General features: G+C 38.6%; 1 protein-coding gene across 1 annotated transcript in view; it reads right to left on the bottom strand.

The window, feature by feature from the left end:
- Nucleotides 1-26694, bottom strand: part of LOC126354659 (proton channel OtopLc-like) — a 220498-nt gene that overhangs the window by 70907 nt on the left and 122897 nt on the right. Inside the window, exons 9-10 of the mRNA XM_050004434.1 lie at nucleotides 26027-26189; nucleotides 4806-4914 (exon numbers count right to left, since the gene is read on the bottom strand). Coding sequence (XP_049860391.1) covers nucleotides 4806-4914; nucleotides 26027-26189 — 272 coding nt within the window. The remainder of the gene's footprint in view (nucleotides 1-4805; nucleotides 4915-26026; nucleotides 26190-26694) is intronic.

Below are 26694 nucleotides of genomic sequence, written 5' to 3'. Positions count from 1 at the left end.
TTAGGAAGATTTCTTGCCAGCATAATAACAACTGCACAGAAGTAATGGAAATCATTAGGAAAATTTCTTGTGAACGTAACAAACCATCAGTAACTGCTGTATTCAGACAAGGATATTCCCAAACAAATCAGCTAGGCAATAGTGATTATTTTTTTTAAATCTCTGCCATAGAAGAACAGAATCCAGCTTCTTACTGTCACCGAGCATTCATAGAAGATAGTTAGGCACACTGTTTCAACAAAAGAAAACAATACATCTACTTTTTCTCACTGAGCAAGCTGAGTTTAGCTCTGAGACTCATGAAACTGCTCCTGGCTACAAGAAAATACTGTACAATATATTGTGGCATCTAAGAAATAAGACAACAGGAATTCTCCTGTCAGTTTCTAATAAAATCAAACTGAAAAAAATCAGACTTCCCTGACTCATGGAGGTAGGAAATCTTGAACCATCTCCTGAGGCTAGCAAATCATCATATATTTTCCAGAATTTTGCAATTATGTTGTTCTCACTATGTCTGGAGGAAAGGCCATGCATGGGTTGCTGCATCTCACTTGGCTCCTAGCATTCAGGAAGCACTCACTCACAACCAATGTTCAGAAGATACCATTCATCAAGGATAGAATGGTATCTTCTGAACATTGGTTGTGAGTGATTATCATCACTTGAGCCAGTAATTTCTGTAACTGAAATGACTTTCCTATACAGATAACATCCTAAGATATATTTTTTGATCTTGAGAAGGGCTACAATACTGAAACTTCCTGGTAGGACTTAGCACTGTAGCTGTTACCTAAAAACATGTGAAGCTCCCTACAGGCAAGCAGCCTAGCAGTCAATGGTGTCTGTTTGGAAGCTGTCACATAAGTCATCAAAGTCTTACTTGGTGTGACATGGGTTTATGTCAATTGGGCGAGTAAGCAGAAACATGTACTTCAAATGTTCCTTGACAAGTTGGTTTGTGTTTGAGTGCATTTTAACCAGTGGCCACAGCAAAAGGATTTATATGCCAATGGTTGAAGAACCTGATCCCTGAAGTGTTTTAACTGTAGGTTCTGCAGAGCTGAAATAATTTTTGTGCAATTCCACCTGGACTGTTGGTGCCATTGTAACTTACTAAGCAGATTCATTTGCATAATTTGGAGAATATTCAATCACTTCACAAGTGCCATCATTAATCAACAAAATAACCATACATGTTGTGATACTCATTGCAGGCTTTACCAGAATTTTACACGTTAACTAAACACTTTAAATAAAAAAATCTACATAGGTGTTTACCTTTTGAGTAGTGGATATTCACTAACCAAGGCTTTGTACTTGATGCCTGTTTATAAATACACATAGTACAGTAATTACAAACTGGTAAAATACTGTACTATTTGATTCTATATATTAGCACAATATTAATGACAATTAAAAGGAACAAAAATACAATAGGCAGTGAAGTAAGTTCCTTTACATAATAGCCATATAACTAGAAAATTATGAAAATATAGACACTATTTTATGGGAGAGCAGTTTAAACTGCATTGGGATGCTGAAAGTTTCTACAAAATGAATTATTCTAATTGGAATAATTAACAAACTACTGTACTAGAATATGTAAGTAAAGGTAATTTTTGGAAATAAATATTGGATGTACAAAACTATGACACTGAATTTTAGAAAGAATTATATTTTGAGATTGGAACTTTCTGGAACACAAAAGCTTTTTGAATATTAATAACATGTGAATATAAAGTTTTTGGAAAAAATAAAATGTTTGCTGAAAGGTGGTCTTTTAAAGAAACTGTGCCAATCTCAAAAAAAATTCTAGCACCAACAGTAGCACAATGTGCTGTCCATTCACATTCATATACTCAGTCTTAAGTAAAATATATTGCAGGGAGGAAGGAAGTGAAGAGTAACAAACTGCATCCAATAAAATCTACTACCACTCCTTAACATAGCTGCTTCCACTGAAATGCTCTTATGTGCCCCTTAATAGGGCATTGCTCTTTGATACACCATTATCTCATCCAATGAGAGGGCCCACCAATAGGCAATGCTTGAGCAAACTGTAACTCTTACTTAAGATTCATATAACACAACTGCAAATACAGGTACCAGAAGTAGAAATCAATGGATACACACTGGATGAGACTCTACTTGTGAAATTCATAGTTATTGAGAGGGATAACAAAGAGAGGTGACACCAGTACACAGTGAGGTTAACCAAAAGGTAGAGTTTACTTTCCATTTAGAAATCTCTATCAGTTTGTTGGCTTGCAGTCATGATTGCTCACATACATTCATTCAATACTCTCATGTGGCATAAAACTTTGGGCAATGTAGCTAAGGTCAAAAAGTATTTATTTTGCAAAAGCATGCAGTCAGAGTATTTAAGTCAAGTTGGAAACCAAATATCTTGCAGAAATCTCTTCACTGACTTTGGGATTCTTACACTTAGATGCCAAAATATTTTACCACTAATGGTTGGATAGTTGGTTGGTTGGACAGTTTAAGAGCACAAACTTTTAGGTCATTGTGAGAGGGGATTTAGGAAGAACTAAATAACGCACAAAATCATTTACATAGAGGAATGTTGAGTGACAGATAAAAACATTGATAAAAAACAGCTAGATATTATTTTAGCTATCAGACTAAGTTTTTCGTCAGATGTGGACAGAAACACATATATTCACACAGTTGTAATTCACACATGAATGGCCAGTGTTGCTGAGGTGCCTGAAGATGACAGTGGCCATGTGTCTGTGAGTTATGCATGTGTAAATTTGTGTGTGTGTTTTCTATCTTTACTATGTGAAGTGTTTAGTCTGATAGCTAAAGTAATACCTATCAGTCTTTTATCAGATTGTCTTTCTGCCACTAATAGCCTCCTCTATGCAGTGAGTAGCAAACTATCCTTTTCATATTATTGTCATTACATCTCGTATCTTCCACTGTTTCATTTCGTCATCCATTGCTGGATATAGCCCTTTCCCAGTCTCCTTCCTACAGTATGATCTTCAGATTATCACATCCAAGCTTGTTCTGTGTGTTTCTTGCATCTTCCAGGAGGTTGTTCTCAGGTATTTCCTCATCACAAGGAACCCAACACAGAATATCCTTGATCCATCTTGTTATATGCCCACCCCATCTCCACTAAAGTTTTATAAAACTCAGCATCATGTACTGAACACACAGCTCTTCACTTATCCATTTGTTTATACAAATCAATGTTTGTTTTTCTACCCTATGCAACTGTTTTAAATTATGTACTTATTTTAAGCATTAAAGCAGTATGGATAAATGTAACTGTGTATAATAATGTCTGAGTAATTCTAACAGAGGTAAAATTGGAAATATGTTGAGTTTTGTTGGGAAGATCAAGATTTGCAGACGTGACATATACACTGACAAGCCAAAACATTATGACCACTTGCTTAACAGCCTATTGGACCACCTCTGTAATGCAATATATAACCAATTCCATGTATCATTGATTATACAGTTTGTTGGTAAGTTTGTGGAGGTATATGGCATTAGATATCTACGCGTGATGTGTACACCTTGGTGGTGTCAATAGTGACCCAGATGGGACCCATTGTATTCACATTAGGTGAATTTTTAAGCCAAGATATGAATGTGATTTCACTGTCATGCTCCTCGGACCACTGGAGCATGATTCTGGTTTCGAGACACGGACAATTATACCGCTGAAAGATGACATCATTGTCAGGAAAGAAATCGAGCAAGAAGGGATGAAAATGGTCCACAGCTGACCTGGTGTCTTCAATTACTAGCACAGATCCCATGAAAGTGCTGGAAATGTCTATCATAGCATAATACTTTTCCCACTAGCACATTATGAGCAGATGTTCACCTGGATGACAGCACTTGTGGAGATGGACCATCGACCTGGCGTAGCAAAAATGTGATTCATCTGATGAGTCAACACATTTCCAGTGATATTTGGTCAAATCTCAATAATCCCAAGTCCACTACAACTGCAATAGATGATGTTGTCAGGCCAACATGTGAACACACAGGGGTCATCTGCTGTGGGGTCCCTTGTTCAACAATGTGAGCTGAATGGTGTACTCTGAAACACATGTGTATGCACAGGCATTACGCTCTTTTGCCAGAGGTGCCACAGATCATCATCAATCCTACTTTACCAAAAGACATGCCTCCAAAACCCAAGTTCTGTCAAGAGCCGTGGATGTCCAACCACTTGGCACCAAGAGGTAGTTTCACTGTGATTTTACCACTTTCTGTAGATGCTCACGACAGTAGCATGTGAACATTTGACCAGTTTCACTGTTTTGAAGATATTTGTTCACAGGCTTAAAAAGCTGCTTATTTCAGTGCATATCTTCACTAGGGTAATCTTCCATCTGTCTCTGCTCAGCTTACATATTTTTCTTACTGCATCACATACCTGCAACACCACCAGGAGGCATCCAACCTTGCAATGAGTGGGCAGTGGTCATCACATTTTGGCTTGTCAGTGTATTTGTGGAATAATTTTACTATATTTGTTTATTATGTAAAAGTCTATGTAGATCTGACTAAAAGCCCACACTTTAGAAAATAACAGAAGGCGAAAAAAGAAAGCATATCCCAGTAATAATTTAAATATTTAGAGGTATTATAGTGTCTCACGCAGGATAGAGGTCTCATTTAATTTGAAGCCAAGACATCACATTTCAGTGACATGTATAAAAGTGAATTACCAATATTGTTTATAAAATCAAGTATTTCTAAAAGTTGGCCTATGTAACTAATTGTTTTAAGAATTATGATTGATAAGTACTTACCTCAGACACTGGACTAACATCTATGAAAATGTCAGAAATATAAATTAGGAGACCCACACTGACAAGGAACACAGCATAGATGCTGCTTAAGACTATTGTCAACAAATACCTGAAACAATAAAAAATCATAATACTCATTCATAATATAACACTGCACATGAGCAACAGTGAGAAATGTGGTAGGCCCCCACAGTTCAACGGAAATGAGTTAATGTTGGATAAATATGCAATGTACTTCAAGCATCCTTATAAGAATTTTAATGGATTTTAGCTCCACAACTATTTTGATCCTGCAAAAGCTAAAGAACATGAAACATTAATAGTTGTTTTACTTGCGTTTCTGTTACAAGAAACTGACCTAAAAGAAAACTGAGTCTGATAGCATCAGATAGCTGTCTCCATTAGTTTGAATGCTTTGGGGACTAAGGACAAAAATAATCATGCAACTCAAGGAGTTCAAAGCACTCTTACACTACAGGCCATAAGCTGCATCCTAAGCATAGCAAGAACAGTTTTATAAAGGCAGGTAAAGAATTTTGGGAAATGGTTACCAGGTAACTAGCACTTTTAATCCAAATGCAGGTTTCAGCACTGTCACCTGTGAATTTGGTACTTGAGGAAGGATCTTGGAAAAGAAGACTTTGTGATAACAGAAGTAACAGTTTGACTATAATCTTAATTATACAATTCAACATGACATCGCCTACATTAGCTGAAAATGCTTTTCACACTAATGTGAGGATTGTGCTGTTCTTAGAGTGCCATGATAAGCCTGGATAGAGCATTCTATGGAAAGTCTTAATCCAGAACTTGGAAAACTGCTCACAGGAGAGCATGGTTTGCATCTGAATGCTTGTACTAGGCTACTTGTGTAGCTAATTGCCAGAAGCATCCAGCTTGAAAGAAGCAATACCGGTATCCATTCTATCCTAGTTATATCCAATGTGTTCCTTAGGTGTTTTAGGGTGAATTCACCTAAAAACCAGAGCTACAAAACATATTAATTATAGGTGGTATAGCTACTATGAAAATGAAATACTGCATCTTGGACAAATTAACAGAAATAAAAGAAAATCCAATTTGTCTTCCATCAAAACATCATAAATCCAACAAAAAAGATGAGTTTATCTTATTCATACCGGAAAGTGAAAGTGCATATGTAATTTTAGCAGACTTGTAGTGCACACAAAAATCATTGAAATGCAACAGCTTCACCTAGATTGACAAAAACTAATATCATACTACAGTAGAATCAACAAGGAAAAATTAGAAGTGTCTCTATGTGTAAAATATAAAATTATGTCCCAGTTCCTTCTAGTTAATGAATATTGCATTGAACAGCTTTTTGAATGCTGTGCCACAATAGTGTAACAGGAAACATTCAAGTATATAGTACTGACAGTTTATAGAACATCAGCAGGAATTATCTTAAGTTTCATAAAACAGCTGGAAGCAGCTTATGCAGACTTAAATTTTGAATCATACTTTGTGGATACTTTAATAATGACCGAGAGCACCTAGAGCTGATGATTTCCAATTTTAGATTATTTTCCACAGTAGAAGTCTGTACGAGGCACTAAATGTGTAGTGTAACTTTTATTGACAGTTTGTTCTTAGACCCAATAACTTGCGGTGATTATGCTCTAAAACCAATACTCAATAGTTCCTGATTACAAGGATGGGTCAAATGTTCAAACATAAGATGTACTGACCAGTTATGTACAGTTCACAAAAAAAAAGGGAAGAACCGTAAACAGTGGCTCGATGACAAAAGTTCCCCAAAAAACCAGTAATATTTACAATTTCCTATTTTTTTTAACTACAAATATTAGGTGAAAAAAGAATCTACCATCTTGTCAAATACAGTGTAATTAAATAATGTATCTAAAATAAGACAGATGCATAATCAATGATGGAAACTGAGTTAAAACTTTTCATTTTGCATATGCAAAGTCACAGTTGTCAGACAGCAGCCATCTATCAAACAAGTTTCTGAGCAGGTCTGCTACATCTTTAGGTGTTTTTGCATAATTTACTTTTGTAAATTTACAATTTCATCAGCAACCCAACAGCAGCTGTTATATCATCTCAGACTTATTCATTCATCATTTTCTGTAGAACCCATCAAGAAGAAAACCCTCAGGGATATGGGATGAATGAAAGTATAAGTTAACAAAAGACAAGCAAATCATAGAAAATTAATCTGTATATTGTATTAACAATAAACCATTGCTATACTGCTTAATACTGCTCATGCCTATGTGAGCCAAATTTAGTCAAGTAAATTAGAAATGCAGCTGCTACTTTGAAATTGCTGCTGCCTCCCCATTAAAGTGCTGTTTATCTGCTGTTGGTAGCTTATTATTTATTTGATTGGAGTGCTATCTTTCAAGAAAAATATTTATCTACATCCTTAAGTACAAAGTAATATTTACAATATATCACTATTTGTTTTACAGTGAACAAAGCTACCTGCCATGTAGCTAACAGAAATCTTAAATCCATGAATCCAGATATTCACAGAATTTGTAGAAATAGTGGCAAAAAATGTATTTTTGTAATTTCCTTTTGAACTGGAGCGGAATTTCAGTTTCTTGAAGACCACAACAACAACCTAATGTGAGGTGGACAGATGACATTAGAAAATATGCAGGAATGACACGGATGCAAAAGAATACGTCTTGTGCTGTGCGAAGTGGTACTTTTGGACTTCCTGCCGCTAAAGCCAAGAGTTTGGCAGATTTTGGATGGCACACTTCACCACAGAACTCATGCTATGCACAGGAATTGACACAAGTGTCTCTGAGAGCCATCCTCTTGTGAAGGAGCAGAGTGGAGAGCAGTTGGTTGATGGCCAGCAAGCAAATGGAAGTTCATCTGGAATGTAGGGTGCTGTGGAGCTGAGCAGCCTGCACACTCAACACACAGCATGACCAGGCTGTTGTTGGCATTGTCTATCTGGAGAGCAGACTGAGGGCCAGAGAAGAGGGCAACCACAACCAGGTAAGGAGAATATTTGTTTTAACATTGGTGTAATATACAGAGCACTAGTGGTGTGCTTTAGTGGCGTGCAGTGGTTGACGGGTAGCTGGTACCATGTACAGCGAACACAACCAATGGCTGAAATATGTGCTATGAACACAAAGTGTTCATTGCAAGTTCGAGTATTGCATGGTGTGAGGGTGTACAAGTGTGGTTTCTGTATAGTATCTCATATCCATGTCAAGGATGTGTTCTATCATTGTACAAGAGAGAGTTCTGTATTCTGTTTATGGCGATGCTGAAGACACGTTCAACTATTGTACATAGATATAAGTTTGTGATTCCTATGCTGATGTTGTCCATAGGCTAGATAGTCTTGGTAGCCCTGTTGTGGGTAATACTAGTAAATTGCTGGGATGTCCTTAATAGTAGAGGTAGATCCGTTGTGATTTTATTAATTTATTTACTCTGTTTATGTGGTTGCCCAATTGTAATGTACAATGTTTGTTAGTTAGTTAGTTAGTTACATGTTCCATACAACAAGTACTAAGTTAGTTATATGTTCCATACAACATTTGAATGATTCTTTTATCAAAATGATGTGAAGTGAGTTTGTTTTTAGAGAATGTGTACAGGCTATCAGTTTCTAAACAGAAATTCGTCCATGTGTTAGAAGGAGTAGTCCAGAAGAAATACCTTTAGGTTAGATTAAAACTTGCTTTGCTACTAGTCAGATATCTCACGTTATTGGGCAAATGATCAAAACTTTTTGTTGCTGCATATTGAACTCTTTCCTGAACTATTGACAGCTTTAGTGATAAATAATAAAGATCATTTTTTCCTCTAGGATTGTAGGTGTGTATATCACAATTCTTTTCATATTGTCATGGATTATTTATGATGAATTCCATAAGTGAATAAATGTTTTCTGATCATGCAGTTTAAATGCCTACCTCTCTGAAGGGGTACCTATGTGATGAGTGCGGATAAACTCCACATACTATTCTTACTGCTTACTTTTGTGTAATCAATACTTTCTTGCCAAGTGATGAGTTACCCCAAAGAATTATTGCCTAAGATATTACTGAGTGGAAATATACAAAATGGAATATATTAAAGGAGGCTGATTCATTTGGTTCCAAGACTAGCAATTACACAAAGAGCAAAAGGGGCTGAACTTCGTTGTTTGAGAAGCTCAGTAATATGCTTCTTCAAGTTCAAGTTTTCATCAGTATGTGCATCTAAAAGTTTGGAGCATTCTACCATGTTCATGTTGCACATCAATTGTTGATATGACTCTCTTTGTTATACAGAATTGAATATAGTGTGTTGTCTCAAAATTAAGGGAGAGTCCATTTTCAGGGAACCACATAAGAATTCCTTGAAAGACATCATTAACATTCTCTTCTAGTGATTTCTCTCAAATGATGTTTATTATCACACTAGTATCATCTGCAAAAAGTACTAATTCTGCTTGTTGAATGCTAGGTGGAAGATTATTTACATGTAGAGGGTGTTAGGACTATGATAGTTTTTTTTTGTCAGCTGAGGACAGTATTTTGAATGACATTACATCAGTATTTACTTCATTTGCACGCTAATCATTATAGCTATTACGAGTAGCATGTTTGCATGTTTTTAGGTTTGTTTATACCTTTGAATGTGTATTGCACAAACAAGCCATTAATGTTTATTTTCCCTTGGACAGCAGTTCAGGTGTTGAAGCGTGGACATGTGGGCACAATATCCTTTTAAATAAATTAGAATTCTGTGGTGTCATGGGCAGTGCTGCAAAATGGTTCAAGTCATACCTCGCTAACAGGAAACAAAGGGTGTCAGTGCAAGGGACTAGTGAATTAAGTCATCAGTCATCATCAGAATGGGAAGAAATTACATGTGGTGTCCCACAAGGATCCATCTTAGGGCCATTGCTTTTTCTTGTGTACATTAATGATCTCTTATCAGTTACACTGCCGGAACCAGAGTTCATTTTGTTTGCAGATGACACAAGTATTGCAATAAATAGTATGTCAAGTGTAGCTCTAGAAAGATCTGCTAATGATATTGTCATGGATATTAATAAATGGTTTAAAGCCAACTCACTGACATTAAACTTCAAAAAGACTCACTATATGTAATTCAGAACCTGTAAGAGCTTTCCACCCAGCATATGCATAAAGTACAAAGAAGGGAAGATAGAAGAGGTTGACAGTGTTAAATTACTGGGATTACAACTTGATAATAAATTCAGTTGGGTGGAGCACACCACAGAACTGCAGAAACGCCTTAACAAATCTGTATTTGCAATTCGAGTGTTAGCAGACATAATATTTTGGGGTAACTCTTCAAGTCAGACAAAAGTTTTCAGAGACCAAAAGCATGTAATACGTATTGTTTGTGGAGTAAACTCACGAACGTCTTGTAGAAACCTCTTCAAAGAACTGGGTATACTAACTACTGTCCCTCTGTATATTTACTCCTTAATGAAATTTGCCCTAAATAATATATCTCATTTTCCAACAAACAGCTCAGTTAATACATACAATACCAGGAACAAAAATGATCTGCACAAGGACTTAAAAGCACTTACTTTAGTTCAAAAAGGGGTCCACTACTCAGGAACACTCATCTTCAATAATTTGCCAGCAAACATAAAAAATTTAGTTACAAATAGAGATCAGTTTAAAAGGAGCCTGAAAGACTTACTAGTGGCCAACTCCTTCTACTCCATTGACGAATTTTTTAATAGAAACAAATGATGTGTTGTATATATTGATACTATTAGTATTGTTATTTCAGCTTAAAAAAAATAAAAAAATAAAAAAAGGTGACATGTTCCACATCCACGAGGATCTCCTCAACACGGATCTATGGAACGAAAACTAATCTAATCTAATCTAATATAGTTAGTTCAAATTAATGATGATGTAAATAAAATAGAAAGAAACTTCCACATGGGAAAAATATATTAAAAGCAAAGATTCCAAGACTTACCAAGCGGGAAAGCGCTGGCAGACAGGCACATGAACAAAACACACAAACACACACACAGAATTACGAGCTTTCGCAACTGGCAGTTGCTTCGTCAGGAAAGAGGGAAGGAGAGGGAAAAATGAAAGGATGTGGGTTTTAAGGGAGAGGGTAAGGAGTCATTTCAATCCCAGGAGCGGAAAGACTTCCCTTAGGGGGAAAAAAAAAGGACAGGTGTACACTCGCACACACACACACACACACATATCCATCCGCACATACACAGACACAATCAGACATATTTAAAGGCAAAGAGTAAGGGCAGAGATGTCAGTCGAGGCGGAAGTACAGAGGCAAAGAAGTTGTTGAAAGACAGGTGAGGTATGAGCGGCGGCAACTTGAAATTAGCGGAGGTTGAGGACTGGCGGATATCGAGAATAGAGGATATACTGAAGGGCGAGTTCCCATCTCCGGAGTTCGGATAGGTTGGTGTTGGTGGGAAGTATCCAGATAACTCGGACGGTGTAACACTGTGCCAAGATGTGCTGGCCGTGCATCAAGGCATGTTTAGCCACAGGGTGATCCTCATTACCAACAAACACTGTCTGCCTGTGTCCATTCATGCGAATGGACAGTTTGTTGCTGGTCATTCCCACATAGAAAGCGTCACAGTGCAGGCAGGTCAGTTGGTAAATCACGTGGGTGCTTTCACACGTGGCTCTGCCTTTGATCATGTACACCTTCGGGTTACAAGACTGGAGTAGGTGGTGGTAGGAGGGTGCATGGGGCAGGTTTTACACTGGGGGCGGTTACAAGGGTAGGAGCCAGAGGGTAGGGAAGGTGGTTTGGGAATTTCATAGGGATGAACTAAGAGGATTTCATGAAGGATGGATCTCATTTCAGGGCAGGACTTGAGGAAGTGTGTGTGTGGTCTGTGTATGTGCGGATGGATATGTGTGTGTGTGCGAGTGTACACCTGTCCTTTTTTCCCCCTACGGGAAGTCTTTCCGCTCCCGGGATTGGAATGACTCCTTCCCTCTCCCTTAAAACCCACATCCTTTCATTTTTCCCTCTCCTTCCCTCTTTCCTGACGAAGCAACTGCCAGTTGCGAAAGCTCGTAATTCTGTGTGTGTGTTTGTGTGTTTTGTTCATGTGCCTGTCTTCCGGCGCTTTCCCGCTTGGTAAGTCTTGGAATCTTTGTTTCTAATATAGTTAGTAATGTACTTCATGTTATGACTGTGCAGAAAGCATCAGGTAGTAAATTATGTGATGTGTCTGCAAGAAAACTGTTAGATGAATACAAAAAGCAACTAATACATTGAAGTGGGTACATATTAAGGTACCAGTTGTCATAATATATGTATTTATACCACTAACACCTTGTATAAGGAATAGAAGTGCTCCCAAAATTAAACCTGGTGGGACCCTCTTTGTGATTTCTTCCCAGTCACTAAAATTTTCTACCTTTACAACATTGGTTGAATTATTCAGGATAACATTTTGTATACTGTTTGTTAAGTATGATTCAAACCAGTTGTGCATTAAGTCATCAGTTCCATAAAACTTAAGTTTTTCTAAGAGTGTAACATAACTGATGCTGTCAAACAACTTGGGAAGAATGCAAAGGACACCAACTGATGGTATTTTATTATTTAAGGCTTTCTAATATTATATGAATGTATAAACAGCATTCTCAATTGAGCCACCATTTTATTGGTGGAGAGTATGTATACTGTGCTTTCTATGCTATCATTTTTTGTTGGTGTCCACTTGTTTGTCTGTGTATTGCTTTCCCTTGTGGTGTTGCAGACATGGCCACTGAGGAGATACCATTTGCACAGTGGTTGCAAGAGGACTAGTTAGCCTATGAGCCTATTCAATCAAGGGCAATACCAGTGAACACTGTGGTCAATTTGTCCCAGCACTTTTCACATTAGGTTGGCCCTTGCGGAGACAGAAATGCAGTTTTCCAAAAATGAGACACTTTCCCATGGGCAGTTGCATAGGTTACATGCTGGTCTCCACATCTACAATACATGCTGCGCAACCCACTGTACAGTGTTTGGTGGAAGGTATGTTCTACCACTACTAGTCATTTCCTTTCTTGTTCCACATGCAAACAGAGTGAAGGAAAAGCAAGTCAATATGCCTCTGCATCGGCCCATCTTTCTCGTATCTTAAATCCTTGGTCCTTACACAAAATTGCTAGGCAGTTAGCTTCAAATGCCAGTTCTCCAAATTTTCTCAATAGTGATCCTCAAAAAGAACTTTGCCTTGCCTCCAGTGATTCCCATTTGAGTTCTCAAAGCATCTACATAACACTTGTATCAACCACACTTTCCTAAAATTCTTCCAATAAACTTAAATCGACAATCACCAACCCTACCACAATCCTCAAACACTCATTGAGTTTCATATCACTTGCAACATTATGCCAAGATATTTAAACAATGTGACTGTGTCAAGCAGGACACTACTAATGCTTTATCTGAACATTATGAGTTTGTTTCTCCTACTCATCCACACTAACTTACTGTTTTTGACATTCAGAGCTAGCTGCCATTCATTACACCAACTCAAAATTTTGTCTGAGTTGTCTTGTATCCTCCTACAGTCACTCAACTTTGACAACTTCCCATATGCTACAGCATCACCAGAAAACAACTGCACATTGCTGCTCACCCTGTCTGCTGGATCATTTATGTATAAAGAAGATAAGAGTGATCCTATCACACTCACACTTCCACGGGGCACTCCTGACGAAACCCTGGTCTCTGATGAACACTAGCTTCAGAGGATAACATACTGGTTCCATTACTTAGGAAATCTTCAAGACACTCACATATCTGGGAACCTGTTCCATGTGCTCATACATCCATTAACAGCCTACAATGCCTCACCATAACTTACCAAATGAAAGCGTTGATATGTTGATAGAGACAATAAACACAAACACACACACAAATTTCAAGCTTTTGCAACCCGAGGTTGCTTCATCAGGAAAAAGGGAAGGAGAGGGAAAAACGAAAGGATGTGGATTTTAAGGGAGAGGGTAAGGAGTCATTCCAATCCTGGGAGCAGAAAGGCTTACCTTAGGGGGAAAAAAGGACACACATGCACATATACAGACACAGGCAGACATATGTAAATGCGAAGAGGTTGGGCAGAGATGTCAGTTGAGACAGGAGCACTGACGCAAAGATGTTGTTGAATGACAGGTGAGGTACGAGCAGTGGCAACTAGAAATTAGCGGAGGTTGAGGCCTGGTGGGTAACGGGAAGAGAGATATACTGAAGGGCAAGTTCACATCTCCGGAGTTCTGATAGGTTTGTGTCAGTGGGAAGTATCCAGATAACCCGGACCGTGCAACACTGCGCCAAGATGTGCTGGTCGCGCACCAAGGCATGTTTAGCCACAGGGTGATCCTCATTACCAACAAGCACTATCTGCCTGTGTCCGTTCATGTGAATGGACAGTTTGTTGCTGGTCATTCCCACATAGAGGGCTTCATAGTGTAGGCATGTCAGTTGGTAAATCACGTGGGTGCTTTCACACAAGGCTCCACCTTTGATCACCCCAGGATTGGAATGACTCCTTACCCTCTCCCTTAAAACCCACAACCTTTTGACTTTCCCTCTCCTTCCCTCCTTCCTGATGAAGCAACCTTGGGTTGCGAAAGCTTGAAATTTGTGTGTGTGTGTGTTTATTGTCTCTATCAACATACCAATGCTTTCATTTGGTAAGTTACAGTTTCTTTGTTTTTAGATATATTTTTCCCACATGGAATGTTTCCTAATTTACCTATTGCCCTTCATCTATATAGTTCACAGTATATCATCTGATAAGAGGGCAAGCTGAATTTTTCGTGAATTATACTTTCTAAAACCATGCTGATTCATGAACATAAGCTACTCAATCTCAAGAAAATTTATTGTATTCAAACTCACAATATGTTCTAGAAGTCTGCAGCAAATGGATGTTAAGGATATTGATCTGTAATTATATGGATCTGTTCTTTTGCCCTTCTTATATACATGAGTCACTTGCACTTTTTTCAAGTCATTTTAGGCTTTGCAATGGATGACAGATTCATGATAAATGCAAGCTATGTAAGGTGCCAATTTCGCAGAATAATCTTTGTAAAACAAAACTAAGATTTCAATCTTATTTGTTTTCAACTATTTAAGGTGTTTCTCTGTGCCAACAATGGTTATTACTATGTACTCCATGCAGGACCTGTTTGATGGAAAATTATGGTACGTTTGTACAATTCTCCTACATGAATGAATTCTTATACTAAAAATTTAATACTTCGGCTTTTCTTTTGCTATGTTCAGCTGCCATACCAGACTGGTCAATTAGTGACTGGATGGAACCATTAGACCTGCGAACAATTTTACATAGGACCACAATTTTCTTTGGTTCTCTGCTGGATCTTTTGCTAACGTAGATGGTGGTAGTTGTTGTATGCATCACACATAGATCTGTACTAATCTTTGCTTGTCATCATTAGCACACTCTCGTTTGAACTGAGAGTGCACCAGCCTCTCCTTCCTCAGCACCTTCCAAATTTGATAACTAAACCATGAAGCACCATGATAATTAAACCATGAACCACCATGATAATTAAACCATGAAACCACACTCCCTAAGAATGGAAACAAAAAAGAAGATGGTTTTGTGAAAAATAAAATATATTGTAATCCTGAATGTCATGTTGATCCTTGAGGCATGTGACATATGAAAAGTTGTATCCTGCTCTAATTCACAAGCCAATGATCTTTACATCCATTCAAGGAAGTATATGTTTGTAAAAGGGAAGCAATAGATGTACTTTATCATGATATGAGTAGAAGTTACCTTATTTTGCTTCAATGACAGCTGAGAACATGTAGAAGTTTAGCCTTCCATAGGCTACACACAAGATTTCAGAGGCACTGATTAGCAGGACCTCTGCTCCAAGAAAATCAACTATGGTGACTGGATTAAAATAAAAGGGTATATACATTGGATACTGTGTCAGATGGAAGATCTCGTGCAAGTGTTCTGATTCAGATTCAACTACAAGGAATGAGCCAGCAGCTACATAACAGCCTAAACCAATAGGAAAAACACTTTAATGCTTTACCACCTACCACTCACCTGGCTGTGAGGGAGGATCCACCATTTTGGGTACACTAGGAGGTGCCTTGGCAGCAGAATCCATTGGCAAAACAAGTGACAGCTGGGGTGCCTATGCAATGTGCCAGATTCTTTGCCATCACTAAACCCCAAGGCAGCAGCCTGAATGTGACTGACCACAGCCAATAGCACATTCAGATTTTCGCCAAATGCAGCCAGCTCTTTCTGCATCCACATGCAGCATGTGCACATCCTACCCAACCTAGCAAGACTAACTGAAGAAGTAAATGATACAAGTAGACAGAACCAATACTGTGAAAAGGAAAGCTGCTACTCACCTGATTTGCAGATAGGCACAACAATAAGGCTGTCATGAGTAAATTTTTTGGCCAGTAAGGCGTTTGTCAAAATTAGATGGCAAACACACACGTGCACACTCGTGCATCTCCACTATATGGTGAGTAGCAACTTTCCTTTTCACAATATTGTTACATTCCATCCTGGATTTTCCAAAGCAGACAGGAACCTAGATACACAACTTGCTACCCTCCTGAGGTGTCACCAATGGACACTGATGTCTTAATGAACTATTTAGCTGGCTGCTCAGAAGAAATGAAAACTGTGCTACAGGCTGCCTGAATTTACACTTTCAAAACACGAGCTTAAATCTCTTACAAAGGAAACCAAGCACAAAATTTCAGAATTATAATGTGAGGAAAACAGAGGAAAAAATAGCTATGTAATTTGCCTCTCTGGAGGTCTGCACCAGCCAGGAGCTAAGGCCTGACTGACTGGCATAGTAAATAACACTCGTCTTCAAAACACAACAAATGAGCCGCTATGCATTATGTCAATAGAGTTAATGATTTGTTGTTTTCAGTGAAGGAAGGTGGAAGTAGGCAGGCAGTGGTTGTACTACATGATAGGGCACAATGTGTAGAAGTTGTAATAAGTGAGCTATTGACTGAGTCAATATAGCACGGTAGCAGGAAGGATTTAAATTTAGTACTGGAGGAGTACGTAAAACAAATAGAACAGGGAGAGATGTCAGGCCAATAAAAAGCAATTCACTAGTTCATGCTACCTGTTAGCAGGAATCAAGAATTCTTGGTAAATTTGTTACCCGAGACAGTGAAATGTTCATATTATATGCCGTCATCAGGAAACAGAAGCAAGTGTTTGAGTTAATAGATGTGGAAATATTGCAGATGTTGTAACCCCATTCTAGACATAGTTTGGTAAGAAGAATAGCTAATGTGATGATTGGAGAGGAAACAATGGCCATCTTCCACCAAGAGTTTTGCAAGAAAATAGTTGCAGTTAGGACAATGTGGTAATTAATTTGCCTGCATTGTGGTTGTGAACAGGGAGTAAGAGGGCTATGTGGTGAGTATGTTAACTGAGTATGCACATCTGCACACATTCCGTCATCTGGGAAGAGAAACCAAAGTATTAGCTAATATTCTAGAAGGGATAAAGCCACCTGATTGTTCACAGCTAATGTTTGCTCAGCCTCCTCATACATTCAAAGCTTTAGAGGAATTAGCACATCAGGTCAATGGGTTTAGGTACGTTGACCAACAGAGGGGTGCCAAACAGGATACCTGTAAGGAGTGTGCAGTGAAACCAAAGTTCAATTCCTAATGATGGTTTTCTCTCTGGCCCCATAGGACACTTTAGATGGGATGTTCCACAGCAGAAGGAGGGGCTGAACACAAGCAGCTGATGATGTTCTAAGAGTGCAGCAAGAGGATTCAGCTCAATTGCTGCTGCTAATGGTAGTGGGGCTGGGTTAACACATTAGCAGCATATGACAACAACGCATCTGTTGAGAAATTAACAATGAGCCTGTATGTGGTCTTCTCGATACTGGCTGCTCAGTCACAGTTGTGGTGAAGGGTGGTTTCGCACTCATGGGTGATGTGTGGGCATGTGCAAAGTTGAGAATTTGTGAGTTCACATGGAAGATTAAACTGAGGATTGTGCAGGGGCTTTCCACCAATTTCATTTTCAGTCTGATGTAACAAGATGACAAGACTGAGTCCTAAATGAGGTCAAGATCACTTCTCCTCCCTCTTCTTCCTCTGCCACTCCAGAGTGAGGCCTAGTCCTTTATGATCTCACCATCTGTTCCTTAGTCTTCCCAATCATTACTTTCCCCATGTTTTATAATGAATTGCTAGTTTTTAGATGTCTTTGTGGTGGAGTACAAAGTATACATTCTCTTCACTCTTTTTGTATGGACTGCCTTTTGGGTTACTGGTTGCATCACTACTTCTTCCCATATTACTTCATTTCTAATTTTGTCTTCCATAGTGCAACCTTTCACAGGTTTTAGAAATTTCATTTATGATGCTTCTCATTGCTGCAGATCTTTATTTCTCAGCATCCTACTTTCTGCTCCATACAATAAAGTGGGAACTGGAATGACTTCACAGAATTTGTCTCATTCCTTGTTTTGCCCTTAACCCTCAAGCAAGCACACCTACGTATAAAATGCCCAATCACAAATAATGTTGGCTGCATAGGATTAGCCGAGTGGTCTAAGGCACTGCAGTCATGGACTGTGTGGCTGATCCCGGTGGAGGTTTGAATCCTCCCTCAAGCATGGATGGTGTCTTTGTCCTTAGGATAATTTAGGTTAAGTAGTGTGTAAGCTTAGGGACTGATGACCTTAGCAGTTAAGTCCCATAATATTTCACATACATTTGAACATTTTTGAACAAATAATGTTGTTTTGCACCATTCCATTGTTGTTTCACAATTGCAAGCCCATACCTACTTCTTTATTACTGCTTCATCTAAAACAATGATAAATTATCTTGTTATTCATCAAAGTGAGCAGTAGTAATATAAAGTAAACAGCAATCTGGGTGAGAAGAAAATTAGATCTATGCAATAAAATGACACAGATTACAAGCTAGCAGCACAATCTCACAATGAGGCAGTTGTCTACAAGATAATCTATAACTGAAGAAATAATTGGCTGTGATCTGAAGGCACTGTTCTTTTTAATGCTATTAGTGGGTCATTCCTGTGGGGTGACACCTGTCCGTTGCAACAAAATGATGGAATGAAAGTTTATTTCATTATTTTTTAATTAAACACTGCTTTAGTTTATGATATGTAAGTTTGTTTTATTGCTTTTTAATTAAATTAATATTAAACTTTGAATTTGCACTTACATGTTTACCCTGGTAACATAAAGACAGCTATTCTTTTATGTATAAATGTATATTGCACACCCGCTCATGTTATGAAAAATGACATGTCCACTTGAGGGTTAAGTGTTATCTTTATTGTGCTACATATATGCTGGCAAGCATTACCAAAAAATAGGGTGAATAGAAACAACCCACACTTTCAAAACTGATAATGTTAAAAAGAAAACTGAGAATCAAAATTATATGGGATTATAGAGATTGTGCCTATCTTTAAACGTGTAATTAGATTTTGGACATAGCTCATGCTTTTGTGACATAAAGAAATGAAAACTTGGTGTTTCTATTCACACTGCAGATGTGGGTGCATAGAAACAGCAAGCTTATTAATTTTTCTATTTATTGTTCTTTTGGGTGAATAGGGGCATCTCAAAATGTGTTTGGCTCCAGGAGAATAATAAAAAAAAATTTACTTGGTTCCAGAAATGTTTTGTTCACAATAATATTAAAAATATTCTGTTTTCCAAATAAAAATCATTATATTTCTAATTGATATACTGTAACATTAATTGATGACCTTGGTTTGCTTGTTAACACATTAACTAACTGGCATCATGATTAAAAATGATGTATTGAAACATATGAGTCATACCCCCAGAAGTAACTAAAAGTATTCAAATAACATCTACTTGATTAAAATATGACTTTCCTTATACTTTAATCACAGCATAATCTTCTTGGTTGAGAGCAGTACCAGGTGGTTCATATCTCTTAAATTCTTTATCTTCTTGTGATAAAACACTGACTAATGCTGTTTCTATTCACCCCACAAATCCCAGAAACACAACCCTACATTTCCAATTAGCCTAAACAGGTCAGATTAAGGTACACTTTAAAGCCGAACTTACATCAAAACAATATAATTTAGATTTGTTACTTACAAATAAAGTTCCAAATTAGCAAATTCAGCAATACATCCAATGTTTGTCATACAGAGAATTAAACATCAATTGAAAGAGTTGTCAAATTTGAAATTCATAATTGCCCTGTTAGGTTAGTTTACTCCCAACCTAGACATACAGACCCTCTAATGATATTCCCATTTGTCTTCTGTCATGATACCACAGAGTCTTTTTGGAAGTCTTGTTTCCATTCACCCCACTGTTTCTATAAACCCCATTTCATTGTAGTTTTTTCAGGGTATCCATACCTTGATCACTTTTATAGGAAGAAGACGTTCTCATTTTACCTAAATTTTGGATCTCCATAAGTTTCCTACGAGAAGGCGGAGATGATGTATCGCAACTTGATAATTTCTACCAAGCCAGAAGGAACAATTAAACCAATTGTGTAGAGAATTTGATGATGCATTGACTGATACACTGAGACTTACCAACTATATCAAACATTACACTGAGTTGAGTCATATGGTACCAGTGAGACAACCACCGTAATGGCTGTCACTGTCCTGCATGAAAGAGTTAAAGGAATCAGCAGAAGAGATTTTACAGCAAGGGGTGACTTTCCCTTCTGAAAGCTGTGTTCAGTGTCCAAGTTTCAGGTGTAAAGCCCATCAGACAAATTCAGACTGGTAGTAAATTATAAGGAATTTAGTATGAAGGTGGTCTTCCAGTCCATACCATTAAAATATTTGTATTTATGTTTTGGTTGATTCATGAACACCTGTGAGTTAATTTCATCAGATCTTAATGAGGCATATTATAAAATTCTGTTAGACAAGGGATCAAAGCAAATTACAGCATTTGCCATGGATTGGAAGCTGTTTGAATTTAGTTGAGTGCCCTTCGCTCCCATCACTGTGGGCAGACATTTTATCACATCTGTTAGACATGTTGTTTACTGATATTAAAATCAGGTGTGTGTACCAGTTCCTGGACAATTTAAGGATTTTTTTAATCAGGTCTGGGAAGAACATATGGGACACTTATGAGAGGTACTCAAACATGTTAGGAAGGTGGGACTGGCTATTAAGGCCAAGTAGGTGAAGGTTGGATTTCCTGAAATGTCATTTCTGGGACATATTTGGCAATTGGAGAAGTAAGAGTGGATCTCAAATGGACTAAGGGAATGTCCCTGCCAAGGAATGCCAAGTGGATGGCAATGTTCGTGACCAAGATTAATTTTTTTTAGGAACTTTGTTCCAAATTTCACCCAAATGGCTAGGCCATTGAAAGAATGACATAAAAAAGGTTGTAAATTTGAGCCAAGTGAGTCTCAACAAGCTGTATTTATTGTTCAAACAGATGCATCCATGGTGTTAGTAGTAGCTTGCTGCTTCAGGAAAATCCATAGGGGAGATGGGCAGTCTTGTATGCCTAAAGAGGACTTTCCCTTGGAGAAAAAATACTTGGTTTATGAGCTTGAGGCTTGGGCAGTTTTGTTTGCATTGGAGAAATTCAGGTTCTACCTAGACGAAAAATTCGTTCAGTTAGATACGGACAATCAGGCTCTTAGTTGGGTGTTGGTACCCCTACAGACAGATAATGTCACAGCACACTGTTTGAGTCACATGTCTCAAGGAGATCTGGAAGAGAATGAGGTAAGTGGAGATGAACAGGGTAATAAACTGCAAGGCAGTAAGTCCAATATTGGGTGGCTTACTGACACTATTTAAAGGTACCACCAAACATGAAGACGAGGATGAAGCCATAAGAGCTATTAAGCAGAGAATATAAAAAGTGGTAGTGCCCAGGCTGCATACACTTAAAATGGTATTATCTATTTAATAACCATGGCTGCAATTGGCTTGGAATTGTGGTGCTCACAGAAGTAGTACCTATGTTATTTGCTCATTATCACCAGTCATCAGTGGATAGACATTTGGTAATCTACAAAATATGTATCAAAACTCGGAAGGAATTTACGTGGAAAGGAATGGTGGAGGTGTGTAAGACATGAAAATTCTACATGATATGAAATGAGGTTTGTTGGCATTGAAACTGGTAGAAAGGCAGATGGAAAGGTTCCATATCAATTTTGAAGGTCCATTTCCAAGGCTGTGGGCAGGAAACAAGTATGCTCTGATACTCATAGTAGTTTTTTCAAGGTTCTCCTGGTTGTTTCCTAAAAGGACTGTGACAATACAAACAGCAATGTATTGGTTGAAGTGATTTTTTGGTACCTTCACCCTGCCAAGTTTTAGCACCTGCATTGCTTTTACCTCCAGAGCCTTCAAGGAGTTTTGTTTCCGACTGGGAATTAAACATTCGACCAGCACACCATTCTACCAAAACCCATTGTTTATAGAGAGAGTTACCAGTAACCTGCAGACTGCCTTAATTGCAGATCATCATTAAGACCACATTTTATGGGCTGAGACCTTGGAATATTAATCTACACATTTAATATGGCTAAACATAAGTCACACAAGGAGGCTCCAGTAAGACTAATATTTACTTTTAGGGCAACCCCCAGTGGCTACCAGTGGTCTGTTGAAGAACTATTGTCCAGTAAAATATCTGCAAAGGAGGTCTAGGAGAGATAGTAGAGAGACCAGAAAAACATATTGGCCATCTGTGAGCAGAGTTCTGAGAGTTACTACCAGGTAAGGTGTCCCAATCGATTTAGAGTTGGAAATCATGTGTACCTCAGAAATTTTGGCAAAATGGGTATAGCAGGGGAGAAGCTGATGGGACAACTGTTACCACGCTTTAAGGGATTCCATGAAACTGTCCATATTGTGACTCTGATCACATTGAAACTTCCTGGCAGATTAAAACTGTGTGTCGGACCGAGACTTGAACTTGGGACCTTTGCCTTTCGCGGGCAAGTGCTCTACCAACTGAGCTACCCAAGCACGACTCACGACCCGACCTCACAGCTTTACTTCTGCCAGTACCTCGTCTCCTGTTGGCATTGAAAGCTGTGAGGATGGGTCGTGAGTCATGCTTGGGTAGCTCAATTGGTAGAGCACTTGCCCGCGAAAGGCAAAGGTCCCGAGTTCGAGTCTCGGTCCGACACACAGTTTTAATCTGCCAGGAAGTTTCATATCAGCACATACTCCACTGCAGAGTGAAAATCTCATTCTGATCACATTCTTATTATAAGACTTTGCAATGGGAAGAAAATATAGGTTGCTTCGTTACCTCATTTTTAAAGTTTTGTTACGGTTATATGCCAGTGATAATCCTTCTGCCATTTGGTGAGAGAGAAGACAAGAGTTTTGGAAGGGGGGTGGGGGGGGGGGGGAGTTTAAATTATCCTTTGTGAAGTGGTACTTTTGAACTTCCATCTTCTGGGGGTGAAACTCTGCCAGATTTTGGATTTCACACTCTGTGTGGGGCCAGTCTCTAGTGAAACAGCAGAATGGAGAGCAGCTGATTGGTTTCCAAGACAAAAGTTCAACTGGAACATGGTGTGCCACAGAGCTAGGCAGCTTTTACAATCAATGGTCAATGCAAGGAATGATCAACCTGTTATGTCATGGGCATCACCTATCTGGAGGGCAGACATGTCTTTTCTCAATGGCCAGATGAGACGGCAACCACAACTGGATATGAAGAAGACTGATTTTGGTTATTGATGTAATACAGAGAGCTCTAGGAGTGTGCTTTTGTATCTCACAGCGGTTGTTGGGTAGCTCACAAGTTGTCAGATTAACATTATTGTATCGCGGGCATTGCGTACAGGAAGACAGCCAGTGTCTAGATACGTGTTTTGGATACAAAGTGTTTGTTTCAAATTCCAATATTGCTTGCCGTGGTCATGAGGGTCCAAGAGTGTGCCTTTTGTATTGTTTCTTACCTTCACACAGAGGGTTTGTTCTATCGTTGTACTGGAGACTTTTGTATTGTGCTTATGGTAATGCTGATGTACAAAGCTGCAAGTTTTCTGAATTTTATGTTGCTCTTGTTGTCTGCAGAGTAGGTAGCCTTGGTAGCAATGTTGTACATAGAAGTGGTAAGTTGCTGGTGAAGGTCCTTGGTAGTAGATGTAGATCCTGTTGTGGTTTTATTCATTTGTTGTACAGTGTTTATATGACTACCTGATTGTAACATACTATGTGTAGAGAGTGTGAGTATGACACTTTCTATTCTATTGCTTTTGTTTGGTGCCTGCTTGCGTGTCATAGAGACTGAATCACATTTGATTTGTATATGTGCTGTATTGCCTAGGAAGTTTTTTTATTTGTTTTATTATTGTGTTATGCCCATTTCTACATGATGATTATTTCCAGGCAGAATATTGTTGATTACTTATTAAGTGCCTAACATTCTACTGATGTCAGTATGTTTGTGTGAATATACATATATTGTTAATAAATGCTTTTATAAAATAAGCCCATGTCTGCACAAACCCTCATCCCAAACAGCACTCCATCAAAATCCTCTGTTATAATCTATGTGGCAGAGAATATGAAAGAGCTGATGATTATTTTGGTGATAATGGCTAATAACTCAGTAGTGCATTCTATGAATCAAAATAAGGATGTGTTTTTCTATACACACTGACAACCATGCATGAGTAGTGCCTATTAGACGGAGGGGGTCTGACATCCAATCAGTTCCAGTCATTCCACCAGGAAGGAGGCACACGGCTCGTATTGTTTGCAGTTCAACCATGCCTAGACATTCAATACCACGGTTCGATCATGTCCACATTGTTATTTTGTGCCAGGAAGAGCTCTCAACAAGGGAAGTGTCCAGGTGTCTCAGAGTGAAACAAACCGATGTTGTTCAGACATGGAGGAGATACAGAGAGACAGAAACTGTTGATGACAGGCCTTGCTTAGGCCACCCAAGGGCTACTATTGCAGTGGATGACTGCTACCTACGGATTATGGCTCAGAGGAACCCTGACAGCAATGCCATCACATTGAATAATGCTTTTTGTGCAGCTACAGGAAGTTGTGTTACTATTCAAACTGCGCACAATAGGCTGCATGATGCGCAACTTCACTCCCGATGTCCATGGTGAGATCCATCTTCGCAACCATGACACTATGCAGCAAGGTACAGATGGGCCCAACAACAAGCCGAATGGACCACTCAGAATTGGCATCACATTCTCTTCACCGATGAGTGTCGCATATGCCTTCAACCAGACAATCATCGGAGACATGTCCGGAGGCAACTCAGTTAGGCTGAACACCTCGGATACACTGTCCAGCGAGTGCAGCAAGGTGGAGGTTCCCTGCTGTTTTCGGATGGCATTATGTGGGACTGGTACACACTGCTGGTGGTCATGGAAGGCGCCATAGTGGCTGTACGGTATGTGAATGCCATCCTCTGACCAATAGGGCAACAATATCAGCAGCATATTGGCGAGGCATTCGTCTTCATGGATGACAATTTGCATCCTCATCATGCACATGTTGTGAATGACTTCCTTCAGGATAATGACATCACTCGACTAGAGTGGCCAGCAAGTTCTCCAGACATGAACCCTATTGAACATGCCTGGGATAGATTGACAAGAGCTGTTTATGGATGAGGTGACCCACCAACCACTCTGAGGGATCTATGCCAAATCACCATTGAGGAGTGGGACAATGTGGACCAACAGTGCCTTCATGAGCTTGTGGATAGTATGCCACGATGAATACAGGCATGCATCAGTGCAAGAGGATGTGCTACTGAGTATTAGAAGTACCAGTGTGTACAGAAATCTGGACCACCACCTCTGAAGGTCTCGCTGTATGGTGGTACAATATGCAATGTGTGGTTTTCATGAGCAATAAAAAGGGCAGAAATGACATTTATGTTGATCTCTATTCCAAGTTTCTGTACAGGTTCTGGAACTAATAGAACCGAGGTGATGCAAAACTTTATTTTGATATGTGTAGTTACAGCACAGAGTTGGGAAGTGTTCATTTATCTGTAGAGTTCTTGTATTTGAAGAAACATAATGTTATTGCTGATCATCTCAACTTGATTGATGCTTTCAAACAGAATGGTGAATACTTAACACACAGCATTTTGCTTAAGTGCCACACTACCAGGAAAATATATAAAAGTTGTTTTTACCAGAAAGACCTAATCTTCTCCTGTTGCTCAGTTGGTGCAAGATCTGTAGTTGATACTAAGGATCCAAGAAATACCGAGTCATTCGATTGACGGCTTGCTGACCTAGGCAGCAGATCCTGCCGACTACTTGAAGCACTAATGGTTCGTCTTTGTGAGGCAGAATCTGAAAAACAGATGTCCTTAGTTTGTATCAAACTTAGTGATTAAAAATTTTGCCACAAACAAATTATCTGTCTGATTGTTCAAAATGATCTGTCAAGCAGTGCAATATGTTGTGATGAATTTCCTTAAGCACACAAGTATTTTGATCAAAACTTTAAATCCACAGTGTCCAAATAAAATAGTTTATCATTAGTTTAATATTTCCTATTTCAGTGCATAGTTTCACATGAAGTCATAACAGAGTCCTTGATAATTGATAAGTTTGTAATATCTTTACTTATCAGGTTGCACATATGAGACATATTAGAAATCAGGTTGTGTGCCAGACATAAAATCATACTATTGACAAGATACTTAAATAACTCAGTTCAGCTTTGCACTTGGAAATACCTTTTAGCATATCTGAATGAATTCATAAACACAATAATATTTGATTATTTTTCTGTTTACTTGTGTTCACATTCTTTCAGTATCTATTGTCACTAAACATATTCATTTACGTTCAT

The sequence above is a fragment of the Schistocerca gregaria genome, chromosome 3 (assembly GCF_023897955.1).
Source record: "Schistocerca gregaria isolate iqSchGreg1 chromosome 3, iqSchGreg1.2, whole genome shotgun sequence".
NCBI lineage: Eukaryota > Metazoa > Arthropoda > Insecta > Orthoptera > Acrididae > Schistocerca > Schistocerca gregaria.
Note: the sequence above shows the minus strand (reverse complement) of the source record. Positions and strands in the feature narration are given on the sequence as shown.